General features: G+C 46.9%; 1 protein-coding gene across 2 annotated transcripts in view; it reads left to right on the top strand.

The window, feature by feature from the left end:
* The window catches only part of UNC50 (unc-50 inner nuclear membrane RNA binding protein), a 210,663-nt gene that overhangs the window by 63,377 nt on the left and 119,394 nt on the right, over positions 1-27,892 (top strand). For both annotated transcript variants that reach the window (XM_069204326.1, XM_069204327.1), the window contains exon 2: positions 25,001-25,284. In XM_069204326.1, coding sequence (XP_069060427.1) covers positions 25,001-25,284 — 284 coding nt within the window. The remainder of the gene's footprint in view (positions 1-25,000; positions 25,285-27,892) is intronic.

The raw sequence follows: 27,892 nt of genomic DNA, 5'->3' as shown, positions 1-27,892 counted from the left end.
ATTCCTACAGTCTTTGTCCAACCGGTGACTCTCTTCTTTTGCACCCTCTTCTGGGTGGGCAGGGGCTCTTATCCTTCCTGGAACTTCTTCCGATTTCTGGACTTAGTCCCCTTCTTTTACATGTCTTCAGATCCAGAAATCCAGCAGTTGTTGTTTGCTGAGTTTTTTGGTTAGTGCATTAATCCATATCACAAGGTGTAGTGCATCCTAAGGAAACTTGCAGTACTTTACTCCTGCTTTTCTGAGCTGTGGGGTGGGGTAATTTACTTACCTTTACTGTATTCCTACTCTCCCAGCAATTCTGCACACACTACACTTGTCTAGGGGGGAATTTGTGATTCGCATTCCACTTTCTTAGTATATGGTTTGTGTTGCCCCTAGGCCTGTTTTCTCCTATTGCATTCTATAGCATTTCCTATTGTTTGCACTATTCTGTGCCTAATTACTTACCTTATTTTGGTGTCTAGTGTATATATTGTGTATAATACTTACCTCCAGGAGTATTACCTCTAAGATATTTTTGGTACTGTGTCACCCAAATAAACAACCTTTATTTTTGTTTACACTGAGTGTTGTCTTTACTTGTGTATACGTACTGTGTAACTATAAATGGTATTGCATGCGCTTTGCATGTCTCCTAGTTCAGCCTCCGCTGCTCTGCTATAGCTACCTCTATCAGCCTAAGCTGCTAGAACACTTCTACATTTCACTAATAAGGGATAAGTGGACCTGGTATAAGGTGTAAGTACCCAAGGTACCCACTACAAACCAGGCCAGCCGCCTAAACACACCGAGTGGCAGAGGGGGGACGTCTGCAAAAATGTGTCCAATCTCCTGGATCCCTGGCTCAACTTGAAGAATCAAATGGGGCCACATCTGGGCATTCTGTTAATTCCTATGACATACATGATCAGATGGCTCGGGTTGAAGGACGGGTAATTGGTTTCACCATGTCTTATAAATCGGTTTTTGTTCAACCGTGGAGGGTCCGGGCCTCCCTGGCCCGAGTTCTAAGAGCCAGGTGGGAATCAGGCATGAGTTTGTGGTGAGGCCTCATGGAGCTCTGAACTGGGGCCCAGCAAGGACTACTTCTCCCAGCGAACCAGTGGAGCTGGCAGGAGCCCATCCCTGGGCTCTAAGTAGCATCACGGTTTGGGGAGGGACGCCCATGGCCAAGGTCTGGGGAGGGAAGCCGAGTACCAGGGCCTTCCACCCCGGGGCACGCCGGCGCTCTGATCCAGGTTTGAACTTCTTACCCAGAGTAGGCAGGAGAGGCCCTCCCTGGCCTGTAGAACCCCATCCTGTCACTTTGGGAAAGAACAGATAAGGAAATGGAGCACAGGACATAGTCTCCTGCCCAGTCAGAGCTTTTTCTCACGCCAAAGCAGGGGCGTCCTGGGCGGGCCTGCAGGACCCTGTCCTGGGCACCAAATGATACAGCAGGCTGAGGAAGGCAGCCCAGGGCTTAGGGTCTTCCATTCCACGGCTCGCAGAAGCTCTGATCCATGGTGTGTTCAGAGTTTCTTAACTTGGGTAGGCAGGGAAGGTCTCTGCTGCCTGTGGAATCCTTGTCCCTGCCATGACAAGCCGGTGTACTTACCCCAGGTTCTGGGGGTCCTCACCTTCCGTCCACCGGAGCACTACCAATTCTTGTAATCTGCACACACTGAGTTGACAGCTGGATATTTCAGAGAATGTGTCCGGCCTCCTGGACATGTTTTGTTTATTTCAAGTACAAAACGTCACCAGTGACGTTGGCATGGCAAATTTTGCACCACCCATGTAGGCATGGTAAGTGACCGCTAAATATGATTTCGCAAAGCCCTTGCCAGGTCTTTACATATTTTTGAAACTCCAGGTGGTTGTATAGTTTCTTATTCTTACTGAGAGTTCTATAGTTTTGGTGTTTCTGCTGCACACAATGTTTCAGGAATGCAGGACTTTCTGTAAGAGCTCCAACCACAATGCCTTATGTGGGCAGGCAGGATGGTTGTAATTTTTTACCCATTCTGTTACAGTGAGGCTGATAAATCTATGTCCCGCAGCAGAGGTTTCCTTTGTATGAAATCACAGACAGCTACACAAATATTCAAGATTTTACTTGACCACTAATTCAGCCTTTTCCCCCCATTTGGGGTTTCTTTCATGGCATTTACTTGTGCACCAGGATCTGACATCTGCATATTTTACAGTCTAGGTAACGGGTACTCATTTGAATTCTCAACAATATAACCTATAGAACAGGGGCTAAGTCATCTGACAGTATATTAAACTATTGTGAGTATACGTCCCTTTACTGTCTTTTCTGCCTTATTTTACAAGTTCTTTGTACCCTTGGTGCTACTGCCTGATCTAGCTCTATCTGGTGTAGCCCAGCTGAATAATCAGTCCATTTAGGGTACAGGGGCAGGCTGTCAAGCTGGTGGGGCATACATGCATACATTGTAATAAATGCATTAATGATCACAATGTCACCTCTTCATGCAGTTGTACTGAATACTGTTTAAATGCATTCTTATAAAATACAGCAACCTTTTAACGTCTGATGATGGTGTTCTCATGTATTAGTTCACAATTTTGTTTATACCACTGTTGTTCATAAATTACTTTCATTCCATAAAAACATATTGTCCGATCCCTCTAATAATTTAATTAATTTAAACAAGTATACAAAACGATATGTTTTGAAGTATGCAAGAACTATTTAATGAAGAAAAAAACTATTTAGGAGGCTCCCTTTATGCATGGTTGTGTAGTTAGATTGGGATCTGTTTAGTGATAGTGTGAGGTCCTCTTTTGTATTATGTATGTATAGCATCTACCGCGTTATTGGCAACGTGCTGAACCCATAAAGGTCCTCATCCTTCTGAATACTGACATTTTTATAAGCAAGAATGCTTAAAACAGAGGCTTTGCTACTTGTCAGCTGGTTAGTTTACAAGAGTCATCTGACATTTGCACACCAAGAACATTCCCAATTTGTTAAGTAAAGTTGATTCAGAATAAATGTATTAAGGGCTTTGCTTCTCCTGCCTGATGTGAATTATTCAAGCAAATATTATAGACGAATAGGACACAGATTAAAATGTGATGCAAATGCTTGATATGAAAGGACACTGTAGCCAGGGTGTAGCATGAAATGTGTGCTTCAGGTTTCCAGAAGAGTCTTTCTCTCTTTTACTGTCTTGGTAAGTCTAACAACGCCAAATATTTATGACGGGTGTCAATGGAGTCCTCATGGTAAAGACTTCCGTTAGTCCTGCTTGTTTTTCATACCCTTAAGGTTCTACTGTGTACAAACCAATTCCTTCATTTGGTGCATGAAAATTAGGAAGTAAGCAGAGGGCTACTACTAACAATGTCACAGATACCTCAGTTCCCAGTGGCCTTCCTGAGGGTAATTCATCCAAAGTGATCCAAGTAGAATGTGTTGAGGAATGTGATTACTACCTGCATGACAATAGGATGAATACAAAATGCATGATTACTGTATTTTCCCACTTTAAGCCCTGCATCAAGGATAATCCTGAAACAATATATAAAAGTTTCTTTAAATTTTTTAAATCAATTTTCTCTCTTTTGTCTACTTAATTTGAACATTCAGTAAGGCGGGCTGAATCAAGGAAACAATGAATTTAATACAATTACATCATTTTATCTATCAAGTAGATACAGTCACATTTTTAACAACATATTTATAGCAGGACATCAACTCCCATTCTGGAGTTCCTATCCTGACATCATATTCACTGCTGTGGTAGTACATTTCTTGGAGGATTTGTGATCATTTTCATCTGCTGTCCCTTTCTCGAAACAGAACACATTGTTTCCCTGAGTTACCCCCAGCTATTTAGTTATAACATCATTACTTTTTATGTCTCTCAGTTGCATCTGATAGAATGGACTCAATTACTAGTCACTTTACTGCTCACTCCTTTAATGTGTAGGTCAGTCTACTTCAATCAAGGTGGCCTAATATTCTTTCATACCAATTTTATTAAGAGTATGTCCCATTCTGTCACCTAGGTCTAACCACCATTCCTTTTCTGGTTGCATGCCAAGGCTGTCCTCTCTGCCTTTGACCAGTTGATAAGCACCATCTCCCATCTTGGTGTCTTTGATGCACTGTCACTTCACTACATTGCAAGCTGTCTTTTAGCCAAAAGTAGGGCAACTATAAATTTGTACACCATTTTGTTTTTCTTTGTTCTGTGCCATCAACCCTTGTTTTCTTTGTTTTATGCTTTCTTACATGCTTTGAAGTTGCAGCTAATTTTGGTTTCTGCCACCACTTCTGTGCAAAAAACAATGTTATTATGTCAGTCCAACAAGATGTTATAGACAGGCATGGCCAGAATGTATGTTTTGAGTTGGCCCTGTATGCACAAAATATTGGATGTTTGTCTGTTATGGAAATGTAGAATTTTTAGAGGTGTCTGTGTCGGTTACAAGTGATGTATGTTATGTTGATGCAACTGAAATCTGGTGTTCACCATATTAAAGTATTCCATTTCCTTTGTCCATTCTCTCTGCCATTCACTACATATGTCTTCAGTCCATGCCTCTCTCAGTACCTTCAAGTCCATCTTGGTCATGCCCTCCGGCACCAACAATAGCAGGGTAGCAATGCCACTACTTTCCTACCTCTTCCCAACACCAAGAACAATGAGAGCACCACATGAGTTTTTTGAGTACTGTCTCCAATGTCCCAGTCCCTTAAGAACAAACTTGTTGATGTGTTAAATGTTAAAATATATAAACTTTGAAAAAAGTATAACTCTTTTAACACCCATAATATGATCTAATGTTGAAACATCCACTCCTGCCAGATCTGTCTAGCCAGCCTCTCATTTTCAGGTAGACACCACAGTAGTAGGTGTGGTGCAGTTCTGTGTGCGTACATGTTGAGCGCCAAGGAACCTAGCCAAGCTACATTCATCAGTTCAATTATACAGGGAGTGCAGAATTATTGGGCAAATGAGTATTTTGACCACATCATCCTCTTTATGCATGTTGTCTTACTCCAAGCTGTATAGGCTCGAAAGCCTACTACCAATTAAGCATATTAGGTGATGTGCATCTCTGTAATGAGAAGGGGTGTGGTCTAATGACATCAACACCCTATATCAGGTGTGCATAATTATTAGGCAACTTCCTTTCCTTTGGCAAAATGGGTCAAAAGAAGGACTTGACAGGCTCAGAAAAGTCCAAAATAGTGAGATATCTTGCAGAGGGATGCAGCACTCTTAAAATTGCAAAGCTTCTGAAGCGTGATCATCGAACAATCAAGCGTTTCATTCAAAATAGTCAACAGGGTCGCAAGAAGCATGTGGAAAAACCAAGGCGCAAAATAACTGCCCATGAACTGAGAAAAGTTAAGCGTGCAGCTGCCACGATGCCACTTGCCACCAGTTTGGCCATATTTCAGAGCTGCAACATCACTGGAGTGCCCAAAAGCACAAGGTGTGCAATACTCAGAGACATGGCCAAGGTAAGAAAGGCTGAAAGACGACCACCACTGAACAAGACACACAAGCTGAAACGTCAAGACTGGGCCAAGAAATATCTCAAGACTGATTTTTCTAAGGTTTTATGGACTGATGAAATGAGAGTGATTCTTGATGGGCCAGATGGATGGGCCCGTGGCTGGATTGGTAAAGGGCAGAGAGCTCCAGTCCGACTCAGACGCCAGCAAGGTGGAGGTGGAGTACTGGTTTGGGCTGGTATCATCAAAGATGAGCTTGTGGGCCCTTTCCGGGTTGAGGATGGAGTCAAGCTCAACTCCCAGTCCTACTGCCAGTTCCTGGAAGACACCTTCTTCAAGCAGTGGTACAGGAAGAAGTCTGCATCCTTCAAGAAAAACATGATTTTCATGCAGGACAATGCTCCATCACACGCGTCCAAGTACTCCACAGCGTGGCTGGCAAGAAAGGGTATAAAAGAAGGAAATCTAATGACATGGCCTCCTTGTTCACCTGATCTGAACCCCATTGAGAACCTGTGGTCCATCATCAAATGTGAGATTTACAAGGAGGGAAAACAGTACACCTCTCTGAACAGTGTCTGGGAGGCTGTGGTTGCTGCTGCACGCAATGTTGATGGTGAACAGATCAAAACACTGACAGAATCCATGGATGGCAGGCTTTTGAGTGTCCTTGCAAAGAAAGGTGGCTATATTGGTCACTGATTTGTTTTTGTTTTGTTTTTGAATGTCAGAAATGTATATTTGTGAATGTTGAGATGTTATATTGGTTTCACTGGTAATAATAAATAATTGAAATGGGTATATATTTGTTTTTTGTTAAGTTGCCTAATAATTATGCACAGTAATAGTCACCTGCACACACAGATATCCCCCTAACATAGCTAAAACTAAAAACAAACTAAAAACTACTTCCAAAAATATTCAGCTTTGATATTAATGAGTTTTTTGGGTTAATTGAGAACATGGTTGTTGTTCAATAATAAAATTAATCCTCAAAAATACAACTTGCCTAATAATTCTGCACTCCCTGTAGTGTCATGTTTACTTTGAGCTCTAAGTAATTGTGTAAGAATATGTTCTCTGCAACAAACTTAAGGAAGTGGGATTTAAATGGGCAAAATAGTCCCTGCTTATCATGTGACAATAAAGACACAACTCTTCATACCCCAATAGAACATTTTTTTTTTTTTTACAAAAATACTTATTTCAGTAAATACATACTTTTATTGATCTAAATCTGATTAATGAACAGCTACCTTAGAATTTAGTTTTCTTTAAGTCAAATGCAAAATAAAACCAATACTATCAATGTAGCCCCCAGATATTCCCATAATTGTGAGATAGTAGCCTCTTTCTGACGTAGTTACCCCCATTTTTGACCTGCTTGTCAGTGTGTTTTTACAGTCTCACTGGGATCCTGCTAGTCAGGACCCCAGTGCTCATAGTCTGTGGCCTACATGTCAGTATGTTTTACTGTGTTGTCAGTATGCTTGACTGTGTCCCCGGAGTCCTGCTAATCAGAATTCCAGTGCTTATGCTTTTTCTATTTCCAAATTTGTCACTGTAGCCTATTGACCACTTACTTCACTCCAGATTGGCATACTGGAACCCCCTTATAATTACCTAGTATATGGTACCTTGGGGTTCCAGGAGATAATTATGGGCTGCAGCGTTTCTTTTGCAACCCATAAGGAGCTCATATAAACACTTCTTCAGGACTGCCACTGCAGCCTGAGTGAAATAGTGCAAGCATTCTTCACTGCACCAGGTAACTTATAAGTCACCTGCCTTCAGTTACTGAAGGCTATGTGCAAAGTTACTGTGTGTGAGGGCACCCCTGCACAAGCAGAGGTGCCCCCACGTCGTCCAGGACCAATTTTCCGGACTTAGTGAGTGCGGTGACACCTTTATAAGCGTGCACTACATATATGTCAATACATAAATTTAGCTTCACAATGGTAACTCCAAATATGGCAATGTGAGGTGTCTAAGATTGAGAAATTGTATCCCCAATCAGATTCTGGTATGTGGGGGCCAATTCCATACATCCTGGGGGCTCCACCATGGACACCCAGTACTGCCAAACCAGCTCTCTGAGGTTTCCACTGCAGCCCCAGCTGCTGCCACCTCACAGACAGGTTTCCTCCCTCCTGGGGCTTGAGCAGCTCAGTCCCAGGACGGCAGAACAATGCATTTCCTTTCAGAGAGAGGTGTTACACCCTCTCCCATTGGAAATAGGTGTTACAGGCATGGGAGGAGTATCCTCCCAGAGCCTCTGGAAATGCTTTGAGGGGCACAAACGGTGTTCCTCCAGAATGTCCCTGGATTCTGCCATCTTGTTTTCAGGATGGTCCGGAAGCTCTGGGAGAATCTGAATGGCCAGTGCCAGCAGGTGACCTCGGAGACTCCTCCTGATAGGTGCTTACCTGGTTAGGTGACCATATCCTCCTCTCTCTCAGGGATATTTAGGGGCACTCCTCTGGGTGTTTCCTCAGATTCGGTTTTGCAAGATTCCAGCAGGACGCCTCTGCAACCAAAGAACTTCTCCAGAAACTCTACAACTGCAACAAAGTATCCAAGAAGGCTACTGTAACTCCATCTCCTGCCAGCAAATGCAACAGTTTCCAGTTTGTGCATGCTCTGAGGACTGCCTGTCTTCATCCTGCACTAGAAGGACCAAAGGAATCTCCCGTGGAGTGACGGAGTAACTTCCCTTCCTCAGCAGGCACCTCTCTTCAGGGTCAACCGGTACTCTGGGACTCCTCTCATGTCGACGAGCATGATCCCTGGACCACAAGTGGTGGATCGAAGTGATCGTGACTGTCCAAAGTTCCAGCTGTCCAAATTTGGTGGAGGTAAGGGCTTGCCTTGCCTTCCCGAGCTAGACAGTACCCCTGTGCACCACATGTTTTGCAGCTCCTAGGGCTTCTGTGCGCTTCTTCCAGAAATCCATCATTCACAGTGTAGCCCAGGTCCCCAGCACTCTATCCTGCGACGCTCAGCTCCCTGAGTTGTTCTCCGGCGGCATGGGATCCCTTTGTGTTGTGTTGCGATGACTGCGTTCTGCAGCTCCTTTATCCCCGTGTCCTGGGACTCCCGTGGGTGCTGCCTGTTCTTCTGAGGGATGTCTAAAGTGCTGAGAGCCTCCTCTGTCTCCTCAGTCCGAGTTGAGACCCCCAGGTCCCTCCTGGGTCCAGGTGGCGCCTTTTCCCGCTAACCGTGACATTTGCATGAGCCAAGGCTTGTTGGCGGAATCCAACGACGAAAAGCAGCCTGCATCCAACGACTCGACATGGGACATCTCTTACACCAAGCAGCTGTTTTCTTTGGTGCATTTCTGACTTTTTCTTCCAAATAGAGAATCCACTTTTGCACCTTCATCCAGGGTAGCAGGGGCTCCTGTTCTTCCTGGATTCTTTATCTGTTCTTGGACTTGGTCTCCTCTCTCCACAGGTCTTCAGGTCCAGGAATCCATTGTTGGTGTCTTGCAGTCTTGCTTGGTTTTTGCATAATCCTTTACCACGACTCCTAGTGTGTTCTGGGGAAACTTGCTGTACTTTACTCCTGTTTTCCTGGGCTCTGGGGTGGGGTAGTTTACTTACCTTTGGTGTTTTCTTACACTCCCAGCACCCCGCTACACACTACTCTTGCCTAGGTGGTAACCAACTTTTGCATTCCACTATTTTCGTATATGATTTGTGTTACCCCTAGGCCTATTCTAGCCTATGGTGATTTTCACTATTTGCACTATTTTGTGACTGTGTACTTACCTGATTTTGGTTAGTGTATATTTTATGTGTTTTACTTACCTCCTAAGGGAGTATAGCCTCTAAGATATTTTTGGCCTTGTGTCACTAAATAAAGTACCTTTATTTTTGGTAACACTGAGTATTGTCTTTCTTGTGTGTGAGTACTGTGTGACTACAGTGGTATTGCAAAAGCTTTGCATGTCTCCTAGTTCAGTGTTGGCTGCTCTGCCTACAGCTACCTCTAGACAGCCTGGCTTCTAGGCTCTGCCTACATTTCACTAATAGGGGATAGCTGAACCTGGTATAAGTTGTTAGTACCATAGGTACCCACTACAAACCAGGCCAGCCTCCTTTACTCAAAACAGCAATCAAGTCCCCTGAAGTTAAAAACATGGCGCCTGCTGTAGACCCAAAGTCCAGACATCAAGGAGACATAATAAATGTTCTCCTTGTTTTGCCAACAGCAGTGAGTAGATTAAAAATCGTCAACGTATGTTTGGATGGCTAGACTCCAAATATAATATCCACCATCAGCAGGAGCAAACAAAATGACAATTCATGTAATATAATAACAACTCTTCAGTCTTTTGACATGATTGCATGGGGGTCAATAGTCATGGAAATCATTAAGAAGAGAAGGGAGAAATAATTTCACCTTGAATGTGATCAAATTTTCTTAGATGACATCTCATAAGCAAGCGAGACAAACATAAAGGGAAGAGAGTCATAGATCCTAAAAGCTCACAACACTTCAAACAACTTCAAAAGCAGCCCCTCCAAAATATGAAGAAGTCAGACAAAGCTGGTCCTGCAAGCCGGGAGGAATATGTGTGTGACTTCTGTGTGCTTGATTGCTTCCAGGGTAGTTGCATATCTTTTCATTCTCTTACCGATATCATTAAACGCTACAGCTGAATGTTCATTTATGATATGGCATAAGCCCCTGATATTGACTGCAATGTAGATGGACCAAAGCCGTTATGCATGGTGATCGTCAATTCACCAGATTTGTACACAGTATCTTATAGAGACTTCTATCTCCCGATTCCTTACATTTGAATTTGAATTTCCCAGGTGTCAGACTGGATCCGTAAACTTTTGCTTGAGCAGTACCCCTACACGCATTGTCGGGTGGCTTTATTTGATCCCATGTGCCGTCATCTGTGCCGTTGGCACCACCCAGGCGCACAGATATCAGGTCTTTCCTTTCTGCACCTTCATTGATATGGGGATGTTAAACTACTCCATCTGTAGAGGGTGATGTTCCAGATAAATTACAGCACCATACATAGGAGACTAACTGTTCTTTTCAGCCAACTCTGTAGTCAGCGGAGAATTAATCATAATATCCCAACATTTCCACGTTTATGTTCAGAATTGACAGCCAATCTCTAAAAAGTCCTCTTAGGTGAAATAGGTGAGGGGTTCCTTCGTAGAAGGCCAACCATCCTAAAATTTGCCCAGATTTCTTCCCCTCTCTCTGCTGCCTGGCCTCATACTCCCTGTAATAAAACAGTTGCAACTGTTCAACCTGCATTGTGTACCTGATCTCAACTGGGAGAGCCCCTTTCTGGACTATATGCTCCCCACTGCCTGTGCTCCAGTCATCTCATCTCTTCCTCTAGTTGAAGTAGCTCCCTATAGAGTATCACTTGTACATCATGCATGTTCTTTATACACCTGCCGTTAATAAAAGAATAAAAGAAACTTGAAGGCCTCCTACCTGAAGAGTGTGTTTCCTGTCAGGCATTCATTGACATTAAAAATGTTTGCTATGTGATCCCTCACTCGTCTTTTAGGCAGAAGAAACTACTTACAGTCTTGATTTGGGGGCACTGGTCCTCAATCTACCCTATTCTAGATGTTCGAATAAGGGGAATGTGTCTGAAGTGCCCGATGTCATGGGTGTGACTCTTGGTGCCTGTTTAATAACTGGATCTATTTTGCCTGAGTCTATGGCAGTGTCTGTTCTGGCGTCCGGATTCAGCTGAGATGCCTGGGTGAGGTTTGCCACTATCCTCAATGTTTTTAAAAGATGTTTTATTGTTTTTTTAAAAATCCAGCACAGTACAAACAAATAACATTATCTCAAAAGGCATTGCGGTGTCGGAGTTGGTGAACGATCTACAGCCTAGCTGTAGGAAATGGGTCATCTTGGACGAGGATTGTGCCCTCCTGTCAAAATACTGACTCCATCAAGGGAGTCTGGTGGTGGCCCAAGGGGCCTGGCTAAAGGATTGCTTCAGGGCAGACCATTAGAGGGAAGATCCGTGGCAGACATGACCGAGTAGTGGATTATGTCTGAGCATTCAACAGGGTGTACCAGTGAAGTAATCGAGCCAGTATGGGGACAGGATGTGGGAGAAAATAGGGGGTGGGGGCAAATGGGGTGGGTGGGTCTGCTTATTACTCTGGGGACTACAGTGGTCCCTCTGGGTGGTGATAGGCCTAGCTCCCAGACAAGGACCCAGTGCAGGGAAGGGGGCTCGGGGCCTACCCTGGCTAGTAGAGACTCTTCCCAGTGGAGTAGACTAGGGGGAGGTGGGAGCGGCTCTCCGATTCTGAGTAGTTTGGATGAGTCAGCAGTTGGGACTGTAACTCTTCTCAAGACAATGGGGCGGTGTCTCAAGCCCCAGGCCTTCTCACAGTGCTTGACTGTGGCTTCAGCCTCTGTAAATGGGGTTTGGGGGAAGCTTCCTTTTCAGGGTGATAGAATGTTTGGTTAGGAGGAGGGCAAGGTCAAAGAAGCGTGTCGCTGCGTTGCTTTTGCTGGGGCGTTTGACGATGTCTAGGGCTCACACTTCCCAGCTGACCCCTGAAATTCCAGTGATTCCCTCTAGATGTGTCCGTATACGTTCTAGAAGGGATGGATGTGGGGGCAGTACCAAAGTATATGGCTCAGTCTCTCTAGTGAGGTGTTAAATGTGGCACATGTACCTGTGGCACCCAGGAAGATGTTGACAATATATTGTGGGGAGAGGTATGCCCAATTTAATATATAGAATTTCATCAATTTGAAGCAAGCGTTCCTGTAGATTCTCCTAGGGTATGCCAGCGCCCTGGTCCATTCCCTGTCATGTAGGGAGGGACCTACTGAATTCTTCCTTTTACACCTCCCCTAGAGAGCCACATGGAGATTAGGGTATGGTCTGGCAGGGCTCTGGTAATCCAGTGGAACAGTCGCTGGCTGTCCTGATAGTGTGTAAGATCTAGATGAGGTCATGGGTGGCCGGTTCCATATCCTAGATCACCCAAATATTTCAAATGGCCCCTACTAGTAAGACATCGAGGGATAATTGGCCATCCTGCAGTCTATACTGTTTTATCAGGCTGGGGAAGGGAGTGAGCTGCTCGTCCTGGAATAGATCCTCTAAGCCCCACCCCCCACCCCCAATTCCCCCCCCCCCCAGTCCCAGGGGTCCACATCCAGCATGCTGATCATGCCCCATTGGGTCCTTAGGCCAACCAACGGTATGACGGAAGCATAGGGGGTGGAGCTGCTAGTGATCTGTAGGGTCCTAATAAGGCATGTAAGCACTACTCATAGGAGGCGTGGGGAGGCGCATCTGGGATGAGTGCCACGATCCTTGAATGCTTTTCTGGTGATTGTTCTTTAGATGGATTGTATCTGCTTCGGAGTCTCGTCCTGTTATGCCCCCCCCCCCCCAGGCATGGGCCTTGTTAATGGCTCAGCCAGTTATTGTATGCTCCATCACCCTCTTCTCTGCACCTTCTTTTATGCCTCCCATGTTGTTAAGAAGTGTGAACTTTTGCCATCAAGCATTCTTACACCAGATATTCCAACCATAGGGTTCTAAGGTATCTCCTCTCCTGAATTAATGTGTTGTGTTGTTGTGCGACCACAGCCTCGAAACCTGGGAGCATTTGTACTTTGGTGTTTTCAACTTTGAACAGCTCGATATGGTGAGCAATTGAAGAAGTCTGCCACGGTCCCTATAATGTAACAGGTGAGCCAACACTGGATGACTGGATTGAAGAGGAATTGCTTGGACTCTGTGACCTCTCTATTGTTAAAAAAAATGTGGAACAGAGTCTTTGCCTTACAATGGTGGTAAACTATTTTTCTAGGTAGAAGTCCATTGGGGATCATCTATCTTCTTGAGGAGACCCATAATCTGCACTTTGTTCCTCTGAAGCCTCCATCCCCTCCCTTGGAGTCTCCGGCAATGTACTCCAAATATCTGACCCGCTCTTGTAGGCCTGGCACTTGTTTTTGGTGCACCTGTAATGAGGGGCTTATTTTTGCCAGTGCCAGTTCAGTCTGTGCATTCCTGTCACATCTCTTATCCTGGTCAGCTCTGAGCTTTTTCAGGTCTGTTGTTATGGTATCTGTTTTCTGCTCCAGAGCTGCTCATTATTCTCCATTGGCCACTGGCATTGCATCCTGCGTGTTCTCCATTGACCGCTTTTCTGTACCCGCCTCATTGACTACCCCATATGCTTGTGTGTATCAGAATCCATCTTGAACTGACTTGGTGCCTTGCCATACAGTCAGTTGTAGTTTGTCCATGGCTGAGGTGTGGTTGTCAATACTGCAAACAGCCCACTTGCCCAAGTGTCCAACGTTTGTTGGAGTAGTCTGGTCAGTGTGCCTCTTCTGTGGATTATTAGCATCTGACTGTAAGCCTTTGCACCAACTCTCAGTCATGTGTCCACATGTCAGATGGTCTCCAGTGATCTCCAACACCTCACTCACTTGTGGTGCTCCTTGTGTATAAGACCAATCATTATGTTTTCTTTTGTGGGTCTCCTCACTCTGAATCAGCTATTCAGTGGCCATTTCAAGTTGAAGTTCCCAAACCCTAGAGCATCTCGCATATGTATTTCTGCATAGAATACATGTTTTGGGGCTTGCTTTAGACATTATGGTGCCCTAAACTGTAATGCAGTAGTGAGTTGTGTAGAACTGCAGTTCGCCCTATACCTGTGTTTGAAATGAAGCCAGAACGCATCAAAAGGCCCTGCTGCCTGACAGAATAACACATGCCAGAGGTCCATGTTACCCATGAAAACTACGTTACCTCTGGGTGGCTACTGGCTTTGTGATTGGGCAAGGTTGAAACTGCAGACCAATAAAGCATGATCCTGTGATCAATTTGTGCTTCATATCTCTGACATCACATAGTAGTGTCTTGTTACTGGGGAAAACAAAGGAACTCCAAGCAAACCTGGAAGGAGTGTACCATGAGAAGTTGGCGATGAAACTATTTATCTGTTTTGTCACTCAGTGCGGGGTCTGCAATGCATCAATTGCGAATTACCAAAAATACCCTGAATCCAGGGGCGTGGCCTGGCCGCCGGGCAAGATGGCCGACACAGAGTGAGGCTCCGCCGGGCCTCGGGCCTTTTCTTCGAATTTTTTTTGTTTATTATCCTGTGTGCGGCGTCTGCGGGAGTGGGCCTGGTGTTGCCTCCCCGGGGGCCCTGGAGAGGATCGGAGCGCCGCTGGAGCGGCCGGACCGACGCGGCGATCGGGGCGTGCGTGGGCGGGCCTAGTGCCGACTTCCAGCCCGCGTGTGTCCTCGCAGCGGGGAGGAGAGAGGGACGGCGGCCGCTCCCGGCGAGGGAGCATAGCCGGGAGCGAGCGTGTACACGGGGGCCTGTTGGACGGCTGGGTGGTGACTTGGCCCATGCCGCCCTGGTGGCCTTGGCTGCCGGGTGTCCCCTGTGGCCCTGCGGTTGTGGGGGACCTGTCCGGGCCCCGCGGGCCTTTGTTTTTTTTTTTTTTTTTTTTTACTGCTCTTTTGGGTCGGTACAATCTGGTCTGCATCTGCCTGGAGACGCAATGGGAGCAGACCTGACGTAGATTTCGGGGCTGTCCCCGGAGGTGAGACGGACCTGCGGATTGTGGCGACTGGAGCCTGCGGGAGAGCAGACGGCTGGAGGAGACGCGGCCTAGCTTAACTGCGCTTCTCTTGAGGCGGTGCCAGGAGGGACCGCCTGACTACACGGGAAACTACATTATTGCGCCTGGAGTGTCAGGTAGAAGTTTTTGGGCTAATTGCTGGATGAAGTGCAGGGCGGCGTGGTGGAGGTGTAGCCGTCCGGCGCAAGATGACCCACTAGGGTCCTGGAACTGTGAAACTTCCTCAGATTGCAGGTGTTGGGCCTGACCGGGGACCTGCCTGTCTGCCGTAACGCGGTTCCTTTTTTCCAGTGTAGAATCTGAGGCCGGAGATACGTCTGGCGATGCCGGCGCGGGCTGGTCTGCTCCGAGGTGAGTCCCTCTGTGGGCCTGGTGGAACGAGCGGCGTAGCTGGTAGTGCAGCCCCTGGTGGCAGACGCCCGTTGCTCTGAATATCTTTCGACATTCTTGCGCGGTCAGGAGGCCGTGCGTGCTGTGTTGAATTATGGGCAAGTCTGAACACCGACAAGCGAAACTTACCTTTGAGGGGGGCAAGAAGAGGAGTGCCGTGTCTGCCTCCCAATCTACTGATGCTGAGTGTCGAGAGGATAGCCCTGAGGTGTCTGTGCGGTCCATGTTTCTGGAGCTTAAGACCAGCCTGGCTGGCATAGACGCCAAGCTGGACCATGTTACGGAACAGCTTGATCGCATAAGAGCCCGAGTTGATGATCATGATTCTCGATTTAAGTTTCTGGAGTCACGCACGTCAGAGGTGGAGGATGCGCGCCGGGGTGATAGAGAACAAATCGCACAAATGGAGCGCATTCTGGAGGTGATGCGGAATAAGAACGAGGACTTGGAGGCGCGTTCTCGCCGTAATAACATCCGTATTGTGGGGCTCCCGGAGGCAACTGATATGGGCCGCATGGAAGACTTTGTGGAGTGCATGTTGCTGGAACTGGAGCTCTCACGGATGCTAGTGGTGGAGAGGGCTCACCGGTCGCTGGGGCCCCGCCCCCCGCCGGGAACGCCTCCACGTCCGATTATTGCACGCCTGTTGAACTATAGAGACCGGGATGCTGTCCTTCGTCTGGCGACGGAGAGAAGGCTGCTGGTTTACAAGAACTCGCAATAATTTTTTTTCCAGATTACACCCCTGGCGTGCAGGCTCTGCGGCGTGCTTTTCTTCCGACCAAGCGACTGCTGAATCAGGCTGGAGTTGGATTTGCTTTATTATATCCGGCCAGACTGAGGGTGCGGCACGAGGGAAAAGTGCTGTACTTCATGGACCCAAAGCAGGCGATCAAGTTTGCTAGGCGTTTGCCCAGGGAGCAGGGGGCTGCCGGGTCGAGGGGGCCGGGGGCTGAGGTCGCTGCTTTAAGTGATAATGACTGACCACATGTACTCGATTTGTGTACATTGACTGGGGCCGCCAATTGGGGGGCCTGTGTGGGTGGGGGGGGATCTGGGCTGTTCCTGATTGCACAATGTTTGTCTTTATTGTTGCCCTGGTTGGCCATAATTTCTGTTTCAGGCAGGTGGAGGTGAGTTTGGGCGTGCAGTTCTGGAAGGCTGTGGTAGGGGATGAGAGGTGATGATGCGGCGGTGGTTCGTTGCTTGACGTGGAATGTACGTGGGCTTAATGACAGGCGTAAGGCTAGACTGGTGGCTGCATATGTTAAGCGACATAACATTGATATTTGTATGCTGCAGGAGACGCACCTGGTGGCGACCTCGACCTCGGTGGACAGACTGAAAGCTGGGTGGATTGGTGAGGCTTTCTGCTCCACGTATTCCAGCTAGGCTCATGGAGTTGCAATCTTAATCCGTAAGGGGTTGCAGTGGCGCACGCGAGAGGTACTCGTAGACTCAAATGGCAGATATGTTTTGATGAGTGGTACATTACTAGACAGGGCCTGTCGTCTCGTGGCAGTGTATGGACCGAACGTTGATGATCCAGAGTTTTTTCTGGAGTTGTGACGACTTGTGGAGTCTTTGGGTGCTGGAGCAGTGATCTGGGGTGGCGATTTTAATGTCGTCTTGAATGCTCGGATGGATCGCGAGAGTGTGGCCAGGGTGCAGCATGTCTCTGCGGCAAGGTCCTTGTCGGCTGTGATGCGTAGTGGCGAGCTGGTGGATCTGTGGAGACGGATGCATGCAGATGCGAGAGAGGGTACGTGTCTGAACTTTGTCCACGGCAGTTGGTCCCGAATAGACCGTTGGTTGGGTACTAGAGATGTGGAGGTCTGGACGAGAGCGGTAGATCATCTCCCCCGCACATTATCTGACCACTCGCCGGTCAAGTTGGAGCTCGCGATACCTAGTGAGCTGCGTCAGATGACATTGTAGCGGTGCGCTCCGAGATGAGATATTTCGGAAGGAGGTACGTGATGCGATACAATTATTCTTCGCTGAGAATCGTGGATCGGTGGAGTCAGTGGGTATCCTATGGGAGACATTCAAGGCTGTTATCCGCGGAGTATGTCTCTCGAAGCAACACAGTATTGTGAAGGACCTGCGACGGGAGATGGCAGAAATTGAGGGAAGGCTTATCGAATTGGAGAGACCATTGGCTTCTAGCTGGTCCAGCGATGTGCTTGCCGAGATTCGGCGTGAAGTGTCCCTTTATGAAGAAGTCTCTATGAGAGAGGTCTGCTTTTCTTGGAAGCAGGCCCATGCTCGCCGGTATGGGGAGGGTGAGAGAGCGGGACGCACACTTGCGGGCATGCTCCGCAGGCCCTGGGCCAGCAATTATGTTACAGAGGTTGTTGCCGACGGTGGCAGTAGGGTGACTGGATCGAATGGTGTCATGCAGGTGTTTACCGAATATTTTATGCAGCTTTATGCAGCTCCGGTGGGCCTCAGTGAGGAGGCTGCGCGAACATACTTTGCGGAAGTTGCTCTTATATGGTTCGAGGAGGCACACAGGGCGTATTTAGATGAACCGTTCACAGTCGAGGAGGTAGCCGCAGCGATCCGTGGTTTGCCTGGTGATAAATCTCTGGGTGTGGATGGCCTGACCCCTGCGTTCTATAAAGAATATGTGGATATTCTCGTCCCGTGCCTGCTGGAGGTGTATATGGAGTCTCTGGAGGCTGGGTCGTTGCCGGCCTCGCTCCGGGAGGCTTTGTTGGTAACAGTTTTAAAACCTGGGAGGGATCCGACTCGATGTGACTCGTACCGTCCCCTCTCTATGATAAATATTGATAATAAAATTCTGGCAAAGATGATAGCGGCGCGCCTGCAGCCCCTTCTGTCCCGGTTGGTGTTTACTGGACCAGTCAGGATTTGTCCCAGGTAGGTCTACAAGTCATAACTTGCGTACATTTTTAGCGTTGGTGGGATCTTTGGAGGCTGGAGATAATGTAGCTGCGGTATTTCTTGATGCTGCCAAGGCGTTTGATTCCTTGGCCTGGGGTTACATGTTTGCGCTCGTAGGCCGGGTGGGACTTAGGGCCTGATTCTAACTTTGGAGGACGGTGTTAAACCGTCCCAAAAGTGGCGGATATACCACCTACCGTATTACGAGTCCATTATATCCTATGGAACTCGTAATACGGTAGGTGGTATATCCGCCACTTTTGGGACGGTTTAACACCGTCCTCCAAAGTTAGAATCAGGCCCTTAGTGTGCGTTTCGTGAATTGGATTCGCCTATTGTATACTCTCCCAACCGCCAGGTTGTGTCTTAATGGATGCGTGTCGGCTCCATTCCCGGTTGCGCGTGGTACGCGCCAGGGTTGCCCGCTGTCTCCCCTCCTGTTTGCGGCTGCTATGGAGCCTCTGGCGGCGCGGCTGCTACAGAAATATAATGACAGAGGCTTGCAGTTCCGACAGAGACCTGTCTTGATATCCTTATATGCTGATGACATAGCATTGTATGTGCGGAACCCTGGTCAGAATTTTGATATTTTACTGGATGAGGTTGTGCGCTTTGGCACCTTTTCTGGCATCACTATTAACTGGTCGAAATCGGTGGTGCTGCCTTTGACCCCCAGTGTGACGCAATTTGACTCTCGATACCCTCTAATTTGGTCGGATGGACCGGTGCGTTATTTGGGTATTCAGCTGAGTCGTGATGTGGACATGTTACGGCAGGCTAATTATGGCGCTGCATTGTCGTGGTTGGAGGAAAGGGTTGAGATTTGGCGCGCTCTGCCACTCTCGTTAATTGGGCGCATTGGCGTTGCAAAGATGGCGGTTCTTCCTAAGTTTTTGTATTTATTTGTGAATCTTCCACTTCCGCTCCCGAGGAGCTACCTACGCAGTCTGCGCTCCGCGTTAATCTGCCTGGCGTGGGCGGGACATCAGCCGCGCATCTCCCGGGAGAGACTGACGCTGCCGTTTGAATTAGGTGGGCTTGCTGCTCTGGATCTCGAGCTTTATTACTACTGTGCACAGGCGCATTTTGCGTACTATTGGCTGAATCCGATTCGATACATGCCGCATCTGGCGCCTGAGAATGACTCTGTGTGGCCGGATGGCTGGGTGCGTGTGCTTGGAAGTCAGGTGCAGTCCCGGGTCGCTGGAATTGATACAGTGGCTTGTACGATGAGTGCGTGGGGGGCATTGATGCAGCGCTCTGGGGTTACTGTTCCTTACGCTCCTTCGCTGCCAGTGATGGCGATCGCGGACATTAGGATGTTCCGGGATGGCGGGGTGCGCAGTTTCCTTCAGGATGCTGGCTTGACTGAACTACGGGACTAGCTGGTGGACGGTCGGCTGCTTGATGTTGATGAGGCCCTGGCTGGTTGCGAGGGTACGGCGCTGCAGCGTTTTTATGCTCTTCGGGTTCGTGCTTTGGTACAAGATCGATTCTTTGGTCTGGCTGGAACCCTTTCGGAGTTTCGGGCTCTGGAGGTGCTTTGTGGTGCGCGGTCCCCGAGCAGGCTGGTTACTAAGCTGTATAACTGTATGCAAGAGCAGAGAGATGGCTCTTGGGAGTCCTCCAGAGTGGCCTGGGAGGGGGATATCGGAGAGCCCATTACTGAGGCAATGTGGCGTGGGTGCTGTGCGCATATGAGAGCGTTGTCCCCGTACTATAGGTTGCGATTGCTGCACTTTAAGTTTCTGCACCGACTGTATTATACACCTAAGGGGCTCCACTCCATGGGCCTGCGTTCGGATGCATGCTGCGCTCGTTGCCGGGCTTCGGATGCTGGCTTCTTTCATCTGGCGTGGGAATGTGCGGAAGTCCACGATTTCTGGGTGGAAGTCTGGCAAATGGTCACCGAAATGGTTTACCTGGACCTGCCCTTTTCCCCTATGGTTGGGTTGCTTGGATGGGTGGATGGGATTCAGGGGCCGCATCGACGCCTGGTGGGTCTGCTTATGCTGCTAGCTAAGCGTAGAGTTGCCATGTGCTGGGGCAGGAAGAGGGCTCCTCGTAAATCTGAATGGTTGCGTGATGTCGCCTTCTGTCATGACCAGTTGGTGGTCTATTGGGATCTCATGCCTGAGGGGTCTCGACCTAAGGATATCTGGGCCCCGTTAAATGAATACCTGGCCACCCGAAGTACGTAAGCAATGTGATTGGTGATGCCCACGCGTGAGACTCCTTCATCTCCCTTGGATTGGTGTGATTCTATGCCGTTGAGATGGACTTGTGCGCTCTGCTCGTTGCTCCACCTGCCTTCTTGAGTATGTTTCTTTTCTGCTATTCACACCCCTCTGCTATATTTTACCGTGTCCTTGTAGGAAAGTACCATCTTGCCTGGCATGTTACCCCCATTTTTCACTGTATATATGTTGTTTTAGTTGTATGTGTCACTGGGACCCTGGTAACCCAGGGCCCCAGTGCTCATAAGTGTGCCTGAATGTGTTACCTGTGTAGTGACTAACTGTCTCACTGAGGCTCTGCTAACCAGAACCTCAGTGGTTATGTTCTCTCATGTCTTTCCAAATTGTCACTAACAGGCTAGTGACCATTTTTACCAATTTACATTGGCTTACTGGAACACCCTTATAATTCCCTAGTATATGGTACTGAGGTACCCAGGGTATTGGGGTTCCAGGAGATCCCTATGGGCTGCAGCATTTCTTTTGCCACCCATAGGGAGCTCTGACAATCCTTACACAGGCCTGCCACTGCAGCCTGAGTGAAATAACGTCCACGTTATTTCACAGCCATTTTACACTGCACTTAAGTAACTTATAAGTCACCTATATGTCTAACCTTTACCTGGTAAAGGTTAGGTGCAAAGTTACTTAGTGTGAGGGCACCCTGGCACTAGCCAAGGTGCCCCCACATTGTTCAGAGCCAATTCCCTGAACTTTGTGAGTGCGGGGACACCATTACACGTGTGCACTACATATAGGTCACTACCTATATGTAGCTTCACCATGGTAACTCCGAATATGGCCATGTAACATGTCTATGATCATGGAATTGCCCCCTCTATGCCTTCCTGGCATAGTTGGCACAATCCCATGATCCCAGTGGTCTGTAGCACAGACCCTGGTACTGCCAAACTGCCCTTCCTGGGGTTTCACTGCAGCTGCTGCTGCTGCCAACCCCTCAGACAGGCAGCTGCCCTCCTGGGGTCCAGCCAGCCCTGGCCCAGGATGGCAGAACAAAGAACTTCCTCTGAGAGAGGGTGTAACACCCTCTCCCTTTGGAAAATGGTGTGAAGGCAGGGGAGGAGTAGCCTCCCCCAGCCTCTGGAAATGCTTTGTTGGGCACAGATGTGCCCAATTCTGCATAAGCCAGTCTACACCGGTTCAGGGACCCCTTAGCCCCTGCTCTGGCGCGAAACTGGACAAAGGAAAGGGGAGTGACCACTCCCCTGACCTGCACCTCCCCTGGGAGGTGTCCAGAGCTCCTCCAGTGTGCTCCAGACCTCTGCCATCTTGGAAACAGAGGTGCTGCTGGCACACTGGACTGCTCTGAGTGGCCAGTGCCACCAGGTGACGTCAGAGACTCCTGCTGATAGGCTCCTTCAGGTGTTAGTAGCCTATCCTCTCTCCTAGGTAGCCAAACCCTCTTTTCTGGCTATTTAGGGTCTCTGTCTCTGGGGAAACTTTAGATAACGAATGCAAGAGCTCATCCGAGTTCCTCTGCATCTCTCTCTTCACCTTCTGATAAGGAATCGACTGCTGACCGCGCTGGAAGCCTGCAAACCTGCAACATAGTAGCAAAGACGACTACTGCAACTCTGTAACGCTGATCCTGCCGCCTTCTCGACTGTTTTCCTGCTTGTGCATGCTGTGGGGGTAGTCTGCCTCCTCTCTGCACCAGAAGCTCCGAAGAAATCTCCCGTGGGTCGACGGAATCTTCCCCCTGCAACCGCAGGCACCAAAAAGCTGCATTACCGGTCCCTTGGGTCTCCTCTCAGCACGACGAGCGAGGTCCCTCGAATCCAGCGACTCTGTCCAAGTGACCCCCACAGTCCAGTGACTCTTCAGCTCAAGTTTGGTGGAGGTAAGTCCTTGCCTCACCTCGCTGGGCTGCATTGCTGGGAACCGCGACTTTGCAGCTACTCCGGCCCCTGTGCACTTCTGGCGGAAATCCTTTGTGCACAGCCAAGCCTGGGTCCACGGCACTCTACCCTGCATTGCACGACTTTCTAAGTTGGTCTCCGGCGACGTGGGACTCCTTTGTGCAACTTCGGCGAGCACCGTTTCACGCATCCTCGTAGTGCCTGTTTCTGGCACTTCTCCGGGTGCTACCTGCTTCAGTGAGGGCTCTTTGTCTTGCTCGACGTCCCCTCTCTCTTCAGGTCCAATTTGCGACCTCCTGGTCCCTCCTGGGCCCCAGCAGCGTCCAAAAACGCCAAACGCACGATTTGCGACTAGCAAGGCTTGTTGGCGTCCTTCCGGCGGGAAAACACTTCTGCACGACTCTCCAAGGCGAGAGGGATCCGTCCACCAAAGGGGAAGTCTCTAGCCCTTTTCGTTCCTGCAGAAACCTCAGCTTCTTCTGTCCAGTAGAAGCTTCTTTGCACCCGCAGCTGGCATTTCCTGGGCATCTGCCCATCTCCGACTTGCTTGTGACTTTTGGACTTGGTCCCCTTGTTCCACAGGTACCCTAGATTGGAAATCCACAGTTGTTGCATTGCTGGTTTGTGTCTTTCCTGCATTATTCCTCTAACACAACTTCTTTGTCCTTGGGGGAACTTTAGTGCACTTTGCACTCACTTTTCAGGGTCTTGGGGAGGGTTATTTTTCTAACTCTCACTATTTTCTAATAGTCCCAGCGACCCTCTACAAGGTCACATAGGTTTGGGGTCCATTCGTGGTTGGCATTCCACTTTTGGAGTATATGGTTTGTGTTGCCCCTATCCCTATGTTTCCCCATTGCATCCTATTGTAACTATACATTGTTTGCACTGTTTTCTAAGACTATACTGCATATTTTTGCTATTGTGTATATATATCTTGTGTATATTTCCTATCCTCTCACTGAGGGTACACTCTAAGATACTTTGGCATATTGTCATAAAAATAAAGTACCTTTATTTTTAGTATAACTGTGTATTGTGTTTTCTTATGATATTGTGCATATGACACTAAGTGGTACTGTAGTAGCTTCACACGTCTCCTAGTTCAGCCTAAGCTGCTCTGCTAAGCTACCATTATCTATCAGCCTAAGCTGCTAGACACCCTATACACTAATAAGGGATAACTGGGCCTGGTGCAAGGTGCAAGTACCCCTGGGTACTCACTACAAGCCAGTCCAGCCTCCTACAGTCCTCTGCTGAATAAGGCTTGCCTTCATGCTGGCGTTAAAGACTTTGCTGTTCGCTGGCCTGTGAGGAGGCTCTGAGACATGCCCCTCAATATTGATGCTTACTGAGAGACATGTTGATTTATTTCTTCTTGCTGTCTGGGGCAACGCTGTGGCTGATCGGGACCGCGGCGTTATTTGACTTATTACTAAGACGAGGGGAATTCTTTTTGTGTTTTGTATGTTGCTATATGTTATAAATTTAATTAAAAAAAAAAAAATATATCTGAATCCTCATGCCCTTTGCAATTAAGTCATAGCTGAATATGTTCTCTTAAAAATGTTGAAGTGAGAGTGCACAGCAAATGTGATGTGTGTTGCTTTGCAATTGCCTTGACAAGATTGCATTGCTATGTAAAGCATATTACTTTATTTCTGCTTCTTGAAGTATATAGGGGTTGAGAAACCTTTCAGAAAGGCAGGTGTCATTTTCCTCTCACAATGTGAACTCTGCATTGTGTTCACACTTCTGAACTGAATGATGTTGGTAGGTTTCCTGAGTTAAACCAAACAATGGTACCTAAGAATTGATTGATAGGAAACTTCTAATTCATAAGTCAGCAGTGCTAAATACCCGACATCCCTTTCTCAAGGAAATTAATTGTTATGTTGGCTAGTTTTGACCTCACTAGGAAGAATGAACCCTACTTCTACAATCTTTAAATTACAACCATAAGATTTTACTGGTAAAAGAGAAGATAGTTATGAGTGGGTGATATACTTAAAGTGCTTTGGCAGTTCTTGTGATTAAACATGTGAAAAAAGCAAAAAAAAACAGGTGAGATGTAGAGCATTAGAAGAACATGTATGGAACAGGTAGTGATCCTTCCAAGACGGTTAAATCTCAAATGTTTCGATATTTCAGTCCTATCATTTTGGTTCTCTTTTTTTTTGCTGTTTGCTAGTAAGGTAGACCTGACGAGAAGCTAAAAGAGAAAACTTCATCTTCTCCACTCAATTATGATGTGATTAGAGCCACTTGAAAGACTGGATCACTTTGGTCCTGATGACGACTTCATGTATTTTATACAAAAGGTTGATATTGAGAACTATTTATAAAATAAGCAATAAACCATGAGAGGCACACAAAGTAATTTCCAAAAATGAGCCCAATAAACAAACTATGATGGTTACCTGTTTTTAGTTACAGTATATGACTGACCTTTTTATTTTCAGAATTATGTTACCAACCACCTCGGTCAATTCCCCACCTCATGGCAACGGGGCTCTGAATTCAAGAGATGCAGCGCGGCACACAGCGGGGGCTAAACGATACAAATACCTGCGGCGACTCTTCCGTTTTCGTCAGATGGACTTTGAGTTTGCCATTTGGCAAATGCTCTATCTCTTTACTTCACCTCAGAGAGTTTACCGAAACTTTCATTACAGGAAACAAACAAAGGACCAGTGGGCAAGAGATGATCCAGCTTTCCTTGTGTTACTAAGCATCTGGTTGTGTGGTAAGTTCCTAACACCTGGAAAAGGTAAAACTGTACAACATTTTTTTCAGAATTCACTGTACAAAGTTTAATGCTTTTTAATCATTTCTGAATGTTAACAGGGAGTGAGTGGAATGGGGTTGTCAGCAATGACTGGGATACAGATGAGTAAGAAATCAAGGCCAAGGATAAAGAGGGTACAGAGAGACACAAGGACAGAGCTGTGGCAAAGTAGCTCGAGGGACATGCACATCTTCACTTCTTTGACATCTTATTGAAGTGTAAGGTGGAGGGAGTTCCAAAGGATACTTTCGTGATAGTCAAGATATCTCCTTCCAAACCACTTGTATCTCAAGTTTTAGTTGGCAAACAGATTCAGGGATGTAGACTTTAGGCGTCTGGGGAGCTGGTATGTCAGGAAGATCATGATTGAGTAGCTGGGAGTCCTCCCATGCAGGTCATTGCACATAGTGCACATGTTGTTCTATAATCTAAGAGTGCTTTTTCTCCGGTAACCCGTAGGATTAGAGGGGAAGGGGTTAGTCCAGTGCAGGAGCTCTGAGGGCCAGCAGGGGCATATTATTAGTAAGCTCAGGTGTTCAGATACGTTTTGACCTCTTCAATAACCTGATGGGTGAAATATAGGTCAGAGTCAGGCGTGATCATTCCCTCTCTCCCGCTCGTTTGTGCACTTTTTTGATTGGAATATTTACTGAGGCTCAAAAGAATTGGATGCTAGAGACCGATTCGGCTAGAAATAGAATCCCAGTCTTGAAAGGAAAGCAGTAAAGCTTGTTATTTGGGCCAGAGGCTAATATAACTATTGAAAACATTAAGTGAGAGCACAGATAATTATATAACCTTGCTGGTGACAGAAGAAGTTTCTTTTTAAAAATTTAATTTGCATTTCCCCTACAATATAACAGTGATGTAGAATAATACATACAATTATCGAATCTAGCACAGGACCTACACAATTGCAGATGGAAGTTAAACAGGCATCCAGCTATTCCCAAGTAAAATAGTGCATGCTGCTGCATAGAAAACTCCAGTCCTTGATCTGGAAGTGCCATTTTATTGCTTCCATTTGGACCAGATCTGCTGATACTTAGTGGGGCAGCCTCTAGTAACCTGCCTCCTCTGCCAACACACATCTACATTCCCCAATGGATGTAGGGGTGATACTTTGCTAAACGTGGCATTGCAAGGAAATGGCAATCAGGTAGCTCAGCCCAGCAAGCAAACATGCACTGTGGCCACTATCTCAACTGTCCATAGTCCACAGCAAGTCAACCTTTACATCTAATACAAAGTTGTCACCCAGTACTTTCTTCAAGTAGGTGTGTATTACGTAGCAAAGATTGGGCAACCCCAGATGATGTGCAGGGATGTGTCCTTCCGGTTATTGGAGATTCAACATACAGCTGATAGTTATTTAACCATCTGCCACAACCCGGAGGGATGGAGGTATACTCAATGCCAGTAGTTATAAATCTGAGTTTAGCTGAAATCGCCAACCTTCTGGGGTCATTTTACTTCAAGTCATTCATCATCATCTATCACCCCAAATTCGACGCTCCACTTCTTTTTTCAAGTCTTTTTTCAAGTCTCAGGATTGGGTCAGGGGAGTTAATGAATAGGGAGGGGCCTATCAACCTATGAGATCGCGTTTTTCCCAAGTTGCCCAATTGTAATTGTTGCCTCTAGGGAATCAAACTCTGGCACAGCATCCGATTCAGCCACTCTGTCCAGGGCATACATGAACTGCAATTCGCTGAAGAACTGGATCCTACGTGCAGCAAAGATTGCATATTGTTGGTTGTTTAGACCTCCCCTGTGAAGCAAGTTCCAAAAGGAAGATTTAAAGCTTAATCTGGTGAGTCTGGTTTTGTGGATAGGAATCAAACCATTGGGAGCAAGTCCTTTAATTCAGACATGATTAGCTGGGCGGTTGAGGAGAATCATATAGCAAATTGTATTTAATGCCGCTTTACCTTAAATGATGATGCATGAAGGAACATTGAACTATGGATGCTAGCAGCTCTGTTTTTATCTGTTGGAAAGAAAATAATAGTACCATAATTTAAGCATTATCTGAGATTTCCATTTTAACTGCGCTGCTAAATAAATATATAGTGCACTCATCTGCACTGTTGCATGGCTGAGACTGCCCTTCAGGAAGCTTTTTAATGTATTATTGTTGGATACAACCCTAACAATGGAACAATACTCATATGTTTTCTTATTTATCTTTCTCAGTAAGAATATTGTGCCGCCTATAACATAAGTCTTATCCTGACTATTGCTGTTTAGTCAGAATTCTCAAGTGAACCAGCTTTGAATACCCAGTCTTTATTAACCCAGTAGCCCGTGTCATTATATTTATGCATTTAATTCAGTTTGCTGAGCAGTTATAAAGATGCACGTCACAAAGAAGTGTCAGGAAAACACTTTCCAATGCCTAATTTACTTTCCACACAACTTTGAACTGAAACTGGGCATTTTTTCGTCGAGCATTCAAGACTTCTTATGTATAATTTAGTATATACTTCTTTGTGGGCTCTCTGCTTTTTCGTTGGGTTGTTTCAGTGTCCTTAAAAAAATCCTTGTTTGCTAGTGGTCAATCTTT

The sequence above is a fragment of the Pleurodeles waltl genome, chromosome 8 (genome assembly GCF_031143425.1).
Source record: "Pleurodeles waltl isolate 20211129_DDA chromosome 8, aPleWal1.hap1.20221129, whole genome shotgun sequence".
Classification (NCBI taxonomy): domain Eukaryota; kingdom Metazoa; phylum Chordata; class Amphibia; order Caudata; family Salamandridae; genus Pleurodeles; species Pleurodeles waltl.
The sequence above is the reverse complement of the archived record's forward strand: the minus strand, read 5'-3'. Positions and strand labels throughout refer to the sequence as shown.